This window comes from Onychomys torridus, chromosome 11 (genome assembly GCF_903995425.1).
Source record: "Onychomys torridus chromosome 11, mOncTor1.1, whole genome shotgun sequence".
Taxonomy (NCBI): domain Eukaryota; kingdom Metazoa; phylum Chordata; class Mammalia; order Rodentia; family Cricetidae; genus Onychomys; species Onychomys torridus.
Window position 1 is genome coordinate 30,700,530 of NC_050453.1, and position 13,611 is coordinate 30,714,140.

The 13,611-nt window shown below is 40.4% G+C and overlaps 1 protein-coding gene across 4 annotated transcripts in view; it reads right to left on the reverse strand.

The window, feature by feature from the left end:
- Kifap3 (kinesin associated protein 3) overlaps positions 1–13,611 on the reverse strand; it is a 133,598-nt gene that overhangs the window by 13,947 nt on the left and 106,040 nt on the right. Inside the window, exons 21-22 of one of the 4 annotated variants that reach the window (XM_036202187.1) lie at positions 11,938–11,958; positions 6,919–6,928 (exon numbers count right to left, since the gene is read on the reverse strand). The exons of the other annotated variants lie outside the window; for them this stretch is intronic. Coding sequence (XP_036058080.1) covers positions 6,919–6,928; positions 11,938–11,958 — 31 coding nt within the window. The remainder of the gene's footprint in view (positions 1–6,918; positions 6,929–11,937; positions 11,959–13,611) is intronic. 4 annotated transcript variants of the gene reach the window in all.

Genomic DNA, 13,611 nt, shown 5'->3' on the forward strand with positions numbered 1-13,611 from the left:
AATTTGCTGACAATTCCTGAGCTTTATTAAAGTTAGTGAGGTACAGTGACTTCAAAACAAGAGTGTCTGGGTAAAAATTCTGCCTTTACCAATAAAATTAGTTTCAGTTTCTTTCTGTAACTTCATAATTTCTTTCTTTGAAGAATAATGACTATTACACTTTTATTTAGATCACTATACTTTCAGGTCTCTTCCAACTCTAATTCATTCTTACGTATATATGTGGTACTGTTTATATTTGAATTATAACTGCCATGTAATATGAAATGATGACAATGCACTTAAAAATGCTTGGGAAATTCTGGCTCCTACATACAACACAGTAACAGTGAAGAGGATACTCCACCACATGTGGCATGCCTCTTGCACATGCTTCCTGTTTGCCTTTACAAGGCTTCTACATAAGTCATGGAGACTTATGCCTATGCAGAGGCATGTTAATTATTGTTGCAGTAAAATAATGTCATGGCCAATAAGACTTTCCTTTTCCCATAGCAAGAGTAGACTGCTTGTATAAACTGGGTAATTCAATCAAACACTCAGATTCGACGTCATGATAAATGCAGATGTAGAACACCTTTAGGAAAACTGTGGGGCAATATCTCATTCTACATCCCCTGGGCTCATGTTAAAGGAGTAAATCAAGCAGGAATTTTTAGCTATTTCATGCAAATCACTTCCCACACTGCACACCTACTTGTGCCCAGGCAACCACTAGCGATGGTTTCTTTAATCCGGAGTAGAGACATGAAAACACTTAGGGTGTGGTGTATTACTCTGTGGTCTTTGCTGTCTGAGGTTGTAGAAAAACTTGACAACCTGGGACGCACATGTAAGTTGGGCAACGATGGGAATTGTTCAGGGTGATAGGAATATGCTTCTCAGGTAATAGTCATTTGTCCAAATGTACATGTAAGTCTAGCTACATTAGTTGTTCCAAGTCTACAGGGTCAGGAACAGTGAGTGATTCTGGGGAAAATAACTCTGGTCCCTACTTGCTGATGATAAACAGCACCTCTTTTTCTCAGATGTTGGGGGAAAAAAAAGCAAAAAATGATAGTTTCTTTTTTTTCCATGCAGAGAATGAGGTAAATGTACAATTAATTGTATACTATTTATAAAAGTCCTGAAATCCAGAAAAAAATACATTTATTTCCTTCCCCTGTTATTCTTGTGGTACCTGGCACCATTTTTTCTTTAAAATTAGTTTCTCAATCATCATCTGGAAAGAAAACATTCTGAGCAACACCATTGAAAACAGCTCTGATAAAGCACAGTCACTACTATGTATCATAAAGCAGGTACAAGCTATTTTACATTCACAGAGGTAATGATACAGTACTGTCCTACACCTATAATACTAGAGGATACAATTGAAAAGGCATTATTTGAGACTTGATTCTACTTTTCCAGCAGAGCATAGCAAGACATAGGGCCAGAAACCTTTCTCAAACAAACTTTTTTTGAGACAGGGTCTCAGTATGTGATCTGGCCGGCCTCAAACTCAGAGACCTGACTGCCTCTGCCTTTCATACCGATTTAACAGTGCTATTTCTTCGATGCTGAGGCCACCATCCAGGAGTTCATATATGTTACCACTGAGCTACAGTCCCAGACCTTGAAAAGTTATCTGTTTTAATTTACAGGTGCAGGTGGAATTTTACCTGCCTATGCTCACAGAAGCCTCCTCTATCCTTTCACAGCTGAGGGCCCTAAATCAGCCACTTGCCCCCCAACCAACTCTGTCTCCCTTAAGGAAGTTTTCCCTTATATCTGACAGTATGGTGGTTCTGGTTATGGATTAAAACCAAGCAAACCCTGAAATGGAAAGAACTACCCAAAAGGTGGGATATACCAATTTTAGATACAATTTCTTCCAATGCTAAATAAGAATTTACAGGCTTGTGTATGACTATTCTGCATTATTTGAGACAGAATGTTGACTACACTCACAAAATTATTGATATGCTCCTATTTAAGGGTATTGAAAACTTAAACTATTTAAGATCTTTAACTTAGAAGGCACAAGAAAGCATTTGTTATGTCCCTGCAGTCTGAAATTAAACTATATATATATATATATATATATATATATATATATATATATATATATATATATATAAACTTTGATTGAGAACCCAACATAGAAATTGTCTATATACATACATATATATGTATATACTCGTAATTAGCTTTCATGGAAGCATAACATTTAGAAATTTACTATTTTAAAGTTACTTTCCTCAAGCAAAAATAGTATTTGAAATACTTTCTATTCCAGCATGCCCAACTTGTCCCTCTGAAGCAGGTCTAAATTCTCTTTTATTCTTGGAGGCTCTGAGCAGGTGGGAGACAACAAATGTTTTGTGCTAGCTACAATTTGGAAACACTGAATGCTACCTAATGTTACTGTACTCATAAACTGTACAGGAATACAGTCCTCAGTTTATCCTTCTAACTACAGATGTCTTCATTTTTAAATAAGCACCATTTAGTGTATTTGCTTCTTTTTAAAACTGAGAAACCTGACACATTCTAACAATTCTTTGGTAATATAAAATTCTTTAAATGAAGCGTTTCAAGAATTCTTTAGTACTAGGATGTTCAACTTTCTAACGGGGCATGGTGGCTCATGCCTGAAGTCCCTGGAAGCAAGAGGAGGCAGACAAGGACTGTACACACATGCTACCAGCTGTCTGTTGAGTTCCTTCCAGCCATCCAGCATTATACAAGAGAATGAGAGAGAAAGAGAGAGAGAGAGAGAGAGAGAGAGAGAGAGAGAGAGAGAGAGAGAGAATGAATCTAAAGTGAAAAGTTAAGTTTCTGAGTAAACCTTTCTCATGAGATGGGAGGCATTAAAATCAACTTTTATATCAATCTCCTTGATACTTTGATGCAACAGGCACCCCAAACCTCAAACTTTTCCAAATTACAGAGTATAAGAAGACATTGATGTGTTCTTAAAGAGGAAGTGTCTCTATTACAAAACCCCAAGCTGCAGTACGGTCAACTCTTTTTTTTTTTTTTTTTTTTAAGAGACCATCTAAAAACTCTAGTGAATTATTAGACTATATAAGTACAAGATTTTCTTAAGCCTATAAAATTTAGGAGGCTAGATTTGAGAAAGAATGTGATTCTTAGTCAAATAATACATTTTTTATTCGCCACATTAGGTAACTGATTATTTTCCCCATGAGAAAATACTAAAGGCCTTTAATTCAGTAGTAGCAGTTAAAAAAAAAAAAAAGCAACAATGTAATAGCATGCTCTTCAAAAACTAGGGGAAGGGCTTCAAGATTTTTCAGATGACCTAGCCCTCCTTTCTAAAGATAACTAATTCTATTTTCTATGAAAATATGGTAACATTTAAAAGCATTCCAAGTGTTTATTCTACTGGATGTGTGCACACATACAGACTTTACTCAAAGGTGAGAATAAGAGTGGGCAGGAGAAGGTAAAAATTAATATCAAATCCAGATTCTTAATACTGATTCCTTTTCTAGGCCTGATAATACCACTACCCTTTAAAAATGAACACAGTAGCCGGGCAGTGGTGGCGCACGCCTTTAATCCCAGCACTCGAGAGGCAGAGCCAGGTGGATTTCTGTGAGTTCGAGGCCAACCTGGTCTACAGAGCGAGATCCAGGACAGGCACCAAAACTACACAGAGAAACCTTGTTTTGAAAAACAAACAAACAAACAAACAAACAACAACAAAAACACAGGAAGAAAGTTAAAGAATAATATAATAAACAGGGTGCTCAAACACATTACAAATTATGCATTATACTAATATCTGCCCTTTTAGATCCTATCCAAATGCTTATCAATTAAACAGACAACAGATAAAAATTTAAATGATAAAGCATTGAATGCATATCTTCACCTTAATTATATCTTTATGTTGTATTCTTTTAGCTTTGAATGCCATTACAGAAACTAAGTTAAAAGCACCTTAGAAATCACAGAAGCAGCAACAGGACTCTGCAGGCACACATGAGCTTCTAATGTACTAAACCTCTCCTTAACAGGAAAGAACAGGTGAAGGGAATGGGGCAGAATTTGTTTCTGTAGAATGTGCTAGTTGACACTAGAAGCTAATGTATGATTTCATAATATCCTTCATTACACCATCATGTCCTAGAAATACAACTTTAAAATACATGCTGCTGAGGGCGGTGGCGGCGCACGCCTTTAATCCCAGCACTCGGGAGGCAGAGCCAGGCGGATCTCTGTGAGTTTGAGTCCAGCCTGGTCTACAGAGTGAGTTCTAGGAAAGGCGCAAAGCTACACAGAGAAACCCTGTCTTGGGAAAAAAAAAATACATGCTGCTGTTTCAGCATGGACTCATAACATCTTGAACAGATATTCAGGACAAGTAACCCCAAGATTTGACTACTTATGAAATTTATGTGATGCCTAAACACATTGTATTTATCTTTCTTCATGAAAAACTATCTTCCAAATAAATGGTAACTCCAGAAAAAATATATATATATATTTCAGACAGTGTCTCATGTAGCTTAGGCTGTCCTCCAATTTACTATGTCATCCAGAATGACCTTGAACTTCTGTCTTCCTGCCTCTACCTCCAAAGTGCTGGGCATACTGGAGATCAAACCCAGGGCACCTTGCCAGCACTCCGCCTACCGAGCTACAACCCTGGCACTTCCTCTGCAATTCTAAAAATCGGTTATAATGAACAAGACTGTTTCTTTCTAGTGCTAATACTATTTCTTTCATGGTCATGGTGAAGCTGTTTCTTTAGGATAGATGAAGTCAGATGGATTACTGATGTGATTTTATACACTCTAATTGTAATTTTGGTACATTCTGACTTCCTTTTGGAAATAAAAGTGTTATAGTAAACTATGCTTTACATTTAGCATCTCTGAGAGCATTGAGAGAATGGACTGAGAAGAACAAAGACGAGGACTGAGATGGAAAGAACTAAGTAGAAAGACGAGAGAACAGCCGAAGGGGCTGAGAGCAGGAGGACCGAGAGCAGGAGGACCGAGAGCAGGAGGACCGAGAGCAGGAGGACCGAGAGCAGGAGGACCGAGAGCAGGAGGACCGAGAGCAGGAGGACCGAGAGCAGGAGGACCGAGAGCAGGAGGACCGAGAGCAGGAGGACTGAGAGCAGGAGGACTGAGAGCAGGAGGACCGAGAGCAGGAGGGCTGAGAGCAGGAGGACCGAGAGCAGGAGGATGAGAACAGGAGGACCAAGAGCAGGAGGACCGAGAGCAGGAGGGCTGAGAGCAGGAGGACTGAGAGCAGGAGGACTGAGAGCAGGAGGGCTGAGAGCAGGAGGACCGAGAGCAGGAGGATGAGAACAGGAGGACCAAGAGCAGGAGGACCGAGAGCAGGAGGACCGAGAGCAGGAGGGCTGAGAGCAGGAGGACTGAGAGCAGGAGGACTGAGAGCAGGAGGACCGAGAGCAGGAGGACCGAGAGCAGGAGGACCGAGAGCAGGAGGACCGAGAGCAGGAGGGCTGAGAGCAGGAGGACTGAGAGCAGGAGGACTGAGAGCAGGAGGGCTGAGAGCAGGAGGACTGAGAGCAGGAGGACTGAGAGCAGGAGGACCGAGAGCAGGAGGGCTGAGAGCAGGAGGACCGAGAGCAGGAGGGCTGAGAGCAGGAGGACTGAGAGCAGGAGGACTGAGAGCAGGAGGACCGAGAGCAGGAGGATCGAGAGCAGGAGGACCGAGAGCAGGAGGATGAGAACAGGAGGACTGAGAGCAGGAGGACTAAGAGCAGGAGGACCGAGAGCAGGAGGCTGAGAAGCAGGAGGACAAGAGCAGGAGGCGAGAGCAGGAGGACCGAGAGCAGGAGGGCTGAGAGCAGGAGGACGAGAGCAGGAGGATGAGAACAGGAGGACCAAGAGCAGGAGGACCGAGAGCAGGAGGACAGAGCAGGAGGGACTGAGAGCAGGAGGACTGAGAGCAGGAGGACCGAGACAGGAGGCTGAGAGCAGGAGGACGGAGAGCAGGAGGGCTGAGAGCAGGAGGACTGAGAGCAGGAGGACCTGAGAGCAGGAGGACCGAAGAGCAGGAGGCTGAGAGCAGGAGGACCGAGAGCAGGAGGGCTGAGAGCAGGAGGACTGAGAGCAGGAGGACTGAGAGCAGGAGGACCGAGAGCAGGAGGGCTGAGAGCAGGAGGACCGAGAGCAGGAGGCTGAGAGCAGGAGGACCGAGAGCAGGAGGACTGAGAGCAGGAGGACCGAGAGCAGGAGGACCGAGAGCAGGAGGACCGAGAGCAGGAGGATGAGAACAGGAGGACCGAGAGCAGGAGGACTGAGAGCAGGAGGACTGACAGCAGGAGGACCGAGAGCAGGAGGGCTGAGAGCAGGAGGGCTGAGGGGAGCCAAGTAAGAGAGCAGACAAGAAACTGTGTAGGTTGAATCACCATAGAAGAATAAAGTGAATGGACTAAAGAACTCAGTGTGCTTAGATTCATTGAATATCCCTCAGATTAGAATCTTCAGTTGGTTGGTAGACTCTCCCATGGACCCTGGGAGCAAACAATATAGGCAGGACCTATTATTGTTTGCGTTACTTAGTATATTTAATTTGATATGTAGATGTATTATACAATTATACCAAGAAAGCAAACTAGGTCTTAATCATAAAGGTAAGTATCTTTAAGAGTTTAAACCTTATCTGAATTATTAAAATATTTTTCCATATAGCAAAGTTATCTGCCAATAATTTAAAAATAGAAGCACATAATGCTATATGCAGGACATATAGGGCAATATGTCATGCCAATGTATATTTAATACATTTTATATTATACACTTGAAAGGATGACATGGAAACAGTGAAGGTTGAGTATAGAAGTAAAAAATTAGGAAAAGTCAGTTCACACCGAAAATGAGACACAGCATGGGAAGTGAAATAAGTTCATCTGTGTTTAAAGACAGGCCCTGTCCTTTATATCATTCATTCAACACATGTTTATGACAAGCCTGTCAGAGTTCTTGTCCTTCTAGTCTATTTTATTGAGGGAGGGGAGAGATTAACAAGGAAATGGGGTGAGCAGATGGGGTGAAGGGGTGGCTTTCATGAGGGAATAATATTTGGGTGGAGACTTGAAAGACAAAAGCTAGTTTGTTAGAAAGTCTACTGACTTCTCAAGCTAAGCACCATGGTGATAAAGGAGGAAGTGTCTTCTCATGGAGGAAGAGACACAGCTGGAACATCTGTAGATGAAGCTGAAGGAGCCCAAGTATCAGACAGTGTACAAGTGTCCAGAGCATGCTGAGGAATTTGCCTTTTCTTAAAGGTGCATGGAGCCAGGGTCTGACTTAGGAAGGCTGTAGTGACGACCGGGAGAAAAGGTGAAGTGAAATGAGGAACACGAGGTGAGGCAGCTGCAGAATCGAGGTATTAATTAGGAGGCTGCTGGGTAGCTTAGTGATCCTGGCAGTAGCAGGCTGGATTAGAACGCTAGCAGTGTAAACTTCGAGAAAAGTCCAAATATGAGCCCCTGCCCCAAGTGAGAACAGGACTGGCCAATGGACTGATCACTGGAGAGGGAGTAGTGGGGGAAAATCAAGGAAGAGCCCACAGTTCATGAGTTCATGACTGCTTGGGGGATGCTTGTAACATCTGTTAAGATAGGACAATGTTCATATAGATGCAACGGTTTATAATCTTACAAGCATTTAATTAGCTATGTCAAATAGGAAGAGAGAAAAGGATGGTGTCCAAATAAGTCTCTGATAAAAAATAAGATGACAGATACTGTTCAAGACCAATGGATCTGCTTTTAATCCTATAAGCAGTGAGAATGAAAAGTTACTCTCCTAATGGACTGGCTGAAGCACCCCATGCTTACTGGCGGGGAGGAGAAGGGGCTACAAACCAAAGACCCTGGAAAGGAATGGAGAAGGGCTGATGAGAAAGATCAGAAACGGGTATGATCTGAATTGAAGTATAGGATCTTTAGACAACTGTGTTACGTGCAGATGAGACTTAAAAATGAGAAAAGTCGATTGCCTCAGTAATATAAAACCTACTGGCAGTTTTGACAAGGAAACTGGAGAAGTTTGAAATAGAAATGAAAGATTTTTTATTTTTAAGTTTCTCCTTTCTCTCTCTCTCTCTCTCTCTCTCTCTCTCTCTCTCTCTCTCTCTCTCTCTCTCCCCTGTGTACGTGTGTGTGTGTGTGTGTGTGTGTGTGTGTGTGTGTGTGTGTGTGTGTGGTCTGAATGTATGTATACACCAAGTTCAGTCAGAAGAGGGCATCGAGCCCCGGAACTGCAGTTACAGATGGTTATGCCCCAGCATGTGGGTGCTAGGTTAAGAACAACAGTACTCTTCACTGCCGGTCCATCTCTCTAGCCCTAGGACTGAAGGTTTTTGGAGAAGTTTTGAGTGTGAGAAAGTGAGCAGTAGGTGGGATGTAAAGTGAGGCCAAGTGGAGTTTCCATGGTGACAGGAAGAGCCAGTAGAGGGGAAGGGTGTGACATAAAAGTCATCTTCAGGAAGGTAGAGGATAGGGCCCAGAGGGTTAGGTGAAATGTTTGAACAAAGGTCACTTCCATCATTCTAACAGGATGGAAGAAAGAATGATGGATTAAAAACATGAGTTTCTGGATTGTCTTGGGTAGCCAGCTTTCTTCTGCATGCTTTATAAAAACAGAATGTCTGCTTTTAGTTGTGAACATTAAATTAATAAGGGCAGCAACCAATAGAAATTAGCCTACTCCTTCCTAAGTCTTCGATGATGTTAGGAAATGCTAACTGTCACTATTAATGAATGTGTTAGGTAACAGATTGGAAACCATTAATGGAATAATAACCTTTCAAACACTCCAGTTTGAATAGGATTACACTGGCCTGGCATCAACACCAGCGTTGTTTCTAGTGTTTTACAGTAACACCATTTGAACCTGTACTGCACTGTTCAAGTTACATAAAGATGAGCTCATCTGAGCAATTTCATTTGTTTAAGATGCAGCTTTGCTTTGCTTTCCTCCTCCTCCTCCTCCTCCTCCTCCTCCTCCCCTCCTCCTCCTCCTTCTTCTTCTTCTTCTTCTTCCCACCCTCCTCCTCCTCCTCCTTCTTTTTTTTTGAGACAGGGATTCTCTGTGATGTTTTAGTGCCTGTCCTGGATCTTACTCTGTAGACCAGGCTGGCCTCAAGTTCACAGAGACCCGCCTGGCTCTGTCTCTCCAGTGCTGGGATTAAAGGCGTGCACTACCACCACCTGGAGCAGCTTTTCTTTTTTAAAGAGCTATAAAAATGTTTTTAAAAAGTTTATTTTGAATAGAAATGTTCTGTAGATTTTCAAAACCAGAATTTTGGGTGGACTAAAGTTGCAAAAAGACAACACCACAATTCTAGAACAGCTTAAGACAACCCTTGAAAGTAATCTAAGAGCATGAGACATAGTTTTACAGTTCAGCACTTCTATGTCACACCTAGCACCTTCTAGAGAGGCCAAGGACAGTAAGCACTGTACTTCTTCTGTAAAATTTCAATCACTCTTCTTTCATAGTTGCCTTTCTTTAAAAAAAAAAATGCGTGTGTGTATGTGCGCACACATTTCTGTATGTGTATGTGTGGGCATATACCATGGCATGCATTGGGAGGTCAGGTAAGACATCCAACTTAGGTTATGAGGCTTGGTGGCAAGTGCCTTTAATTACTGGGTCATTTTGCTGGCCATCTATTTTCTTTTTTAAATGGAGCAACCAACAATTAGCATTTTTCAAAAAGTGGGTCCTCTGTGTTCAAGAGATTGGATTGTATACTCTCTAATTCAGAAATATTCTCCTCAGTTCTCAATCTGCTCTTAATCATTGTCTTCATGATTAGCTAAATCAGTGAGTGGGTTTTATGCACTACTGATCCATTCCAACATTCTGATTTTTATGGGAAATGATTTATTCTATGGAATGATTATTATAATAGTAACTGTGAATTCAGTGGTGAGAAATGACAAAACTGATTTAAGTTTTTTTATTTTACTTAGAATATTCATATATATGGTCCATATGAACAAATAACAAAATATATCTATTTTGGCTATCATTCAAAATTGTCATCTGAGGGTGAACTTCATGATACAGACAAGTTGCTAACTACCAACTGCCAACCATAACAAGGCAACAGAAAATGTAACAGATAGTGAACAATAAATTTAATAAGGAGTAATATACAATAATTGAGTTTATCATAAAAGGAAATGTTTATATTTCACTATGAAGATGCGGGTTTTGTTTGTTTGTTTGTTTGGTTTGGTTTCTTTGTGTAATAGCTCTGGCTGTCCTGGAACTCATTCTGTAGACCAGGTTGGCTTTGAACTCACAGAGATCCACTTACCTCTGCCTTCCGAGTGCTGGGATTAAAGGCATGCCCCACCACTGCCCAGCGAAGATGCCCTTCTTAATATAGGAAGTTCAGTTACTCAGAGGTGATTTTGAAAGTCTATAGATTTACTGAATAATTGTAATATTTATTCTCTGTGTACAGAGATAAAATTTTATCACTTGATAAAATGGCTGAGTGAGTTTAATAATGTTATTTTTGTTCTAAGAGTAGTTCTTATAATGGGAAATAAAGATTTCTCAAAGTCTTAGAATTCCCTTGGTACAATGTGATCATTTCTGTACCTGAAGTAAAAAGTAATGTTCTTATTCATTAAACTAATTAACTATAAGTTTATGTTTACACTAAAGAGATCGTTTCACCAAAGGAGACCGAAAGGTTCTGGTTATTTAAAAGCCTTCTAGTGCACCAATTTAAATCTTAGTGGCAGCAGCAAGTCAACCCAGCTCTCTACCCTAGCCCAACAACTCTTAGGACTATTCACTTCCTAAACTTTTCTTTCAGTTTTGGTCTTGCAACCATGTGACTTGATAAAAGTAGGTCACTTGAAGAGGAAGAAAGCCAATAAAATGAATTACCAAGACAACAAGATTAAACCAATCTCACTGTTTTCATGCACCCTCACTGAAACTGTGCAAACAGGCAGTTGGCTGTGGTTTGGCATTTAGCAGCTTGTGATCAGTGAGGAGGAGGAAATTTTATTCTCATTAACTGTTGCAGATTTACTGCAGTGAAAAAGGGCTATGTAACCTGAGATGTGACAGTACAGAAAGATCAAAGCCTCAGACTGGAAACTAAATAAACCCTCTGGCTACTTCCTGCAAGGAAAATTCACTTTGGCAATGTAAAACAGAGCCTAGTTAAAAACTACTCTCAGCTTTATGAGCTGTCATAGCCCCTCAAGTGGTTTGGGCTGGCTGAGTTTAGAACATTATATTTCCTTGTTTTTGTCTTAGATACTTCTATAAGAAGGTTTATAGACTAACTCCCCACCCCAACACAACAACAAGAAACTTCTTGTAGTTGAAACAGCACGGCCACTAAGCATATTAAAGCAGGTCTTTGTAAATTCCTTCCTTATTCATTACAATTTAGGATTTTACTCTGAGACTTGGGAATATGAATTTACTTTTTAATGTCTCATCTACAACCTGTACAATTCCTATTCAAACTAAACGCAAATCAGCTATATAGCCCACATGGCTTTAGCTGATTAGCAAGCTGTATGTTGAAGGCAGAGGTAGGTGGATCTCCATGAGTTCAAAGCCAACCTAGTCTACAGAATGAGTTCCAGGACAGCCAGAGCTATTACACAGAGAAACCAAACCAACCAACCAAACAAACAAAACCCGCATCTTCATAGTGAAATATAAACACTTCCTTTTATGATAAACTCAATTATTATATATTACTCTTTATTAAATTGATTGTTTACAGCATATCTAGAGTGACTATGGCAGCATAGGGAATGAGGCAATTCATTCATATTACACTGAAATGTTCTGTTTAATGTTTTAGTACAAGAAAAACTTAAAAACTGTTCATAACAGGTCACATCAAAATGGACAGAGCTAGAATGAATAACTCTGCCTTGAATTACACAACTCTCCAGTTAGGAGTAAGCTTGATACACTGACTCCAGACTCATGGCATAATTGACTGCTCCGTTGCTCTCATTATAAAGGGCCCCAGCGCGTATGCAGTTGTTATTCAATTTAGAGTGTGAATAAAGCAGCATTTGAAGTGGCCATCTGCATTGCAATCTATGTATATGTATATGTATATGTATATGTATATGTATATGTATATGTATATGCATATATAGTAATGAGAGCACCACCTAGGCCCAAACATTTCCTGTGAGCACTTACCTATGCTTAAAGACTTTAGGCTTCCTTTCCATTTATATTTGCAATTGTTTTATTTTGAAACAGGGTCTCACAATCACCCAGGTTGGCTTGCCTTTAGATCCTCCTGCCTCAGCTTCCTGAGTTCTGGGCTTACAGATACATATCAACACACCCGATTAAATTCACTCTTAATTGTTTTATCTGTAGAGTCCACAAAAATGTAACTAATACACTTGAAAATACATGAACTTTAACACTAGATAATCACTCTTAAATGGTGGTTATATGTTCGTATTCCCAGTCATGCTGGTGTCAAGACCCGCATCATGTCTTTGAATACAAGGCTATACACAGATGATTTGTTAACATTTTTATAGGAATATATAACAATTTTATATATTCAGTCCTATTATTTTACTTATTCAGTTATACCAAATTTTTAATGCTAAATGAAAGTGTTAATGAAAGACAATAAATGTGTTTTTGTTGTTTTCTGAGGCAGAGTTTCACTGGATTGTATAGTCCTGGTTGTCCTGGATCTCGCTCTGTAGACAAAGCTGGCCTTGAACTCACAGAAATCCACCTGTCTCTGCTTCTCGAGTGCTGGAATTAAAGGCATGTGCCACCACTGCCCAGTTTATAATTTTTTTTTAATATACAGCTAATGTGCACGCCTCTAAAAACTTTGCTCTGACCACCAGATAGAAAACGGTACTACATGGACGAGAGCAGTTGTGCTGCCAAGTTCTCTGGCTCCTAAATCTGTAAAGGAAGGGAAATAACTGAAAGTACCTTTCCAAGTAAGCACTACAGCCTCTCTAGGGTAAAACATCTTCCCAAGTTTCCAGTGATTTTTGGCTTGTACTCTATTTTTCAGTAAAGTTTACAGTTTGCTAATGCTGATGTGTGATAATCTAATAAAATCTAGCCTTAAAGGTTATAGGCCCAATTTACTAATAAAAATCTAATTCAATTTTCCATGGGAAATGCAAATAATTAGTGTCCAAGTAGTAGAAGGAGGCCTTTCTCTGCTAGAAGTTGTCTTTGTACACAGTCTAAATAAATATGACAAGTAAGACAAATACGGCAAATTCATGAGGATGTATTACCAGGCAGAAGTGGAGGCATCATGCAGAGGAGTTTACATGGGTTAGTTAGCTAACTAAGTGCTCTGCACAAGGCATTTGTCCTCATCTGAGATAAATATCTGAGGTAATATCATTCATTTCAGTCTCACTTTAATGCAACTGGATCTAATTTTTAGGGAGAACTCAAGGTAATGAACTAATTACTTAATGTGTTAATAAACTCCCAGCAGCTTGCCTCCAAGCGAATGTGAAATACCAATCTGCAAGAAAACATGTCAAATGTATTAAAGCAAAATAGGTTTATGATTTGTCCTACTGCGAAATGAATGCCACATCTC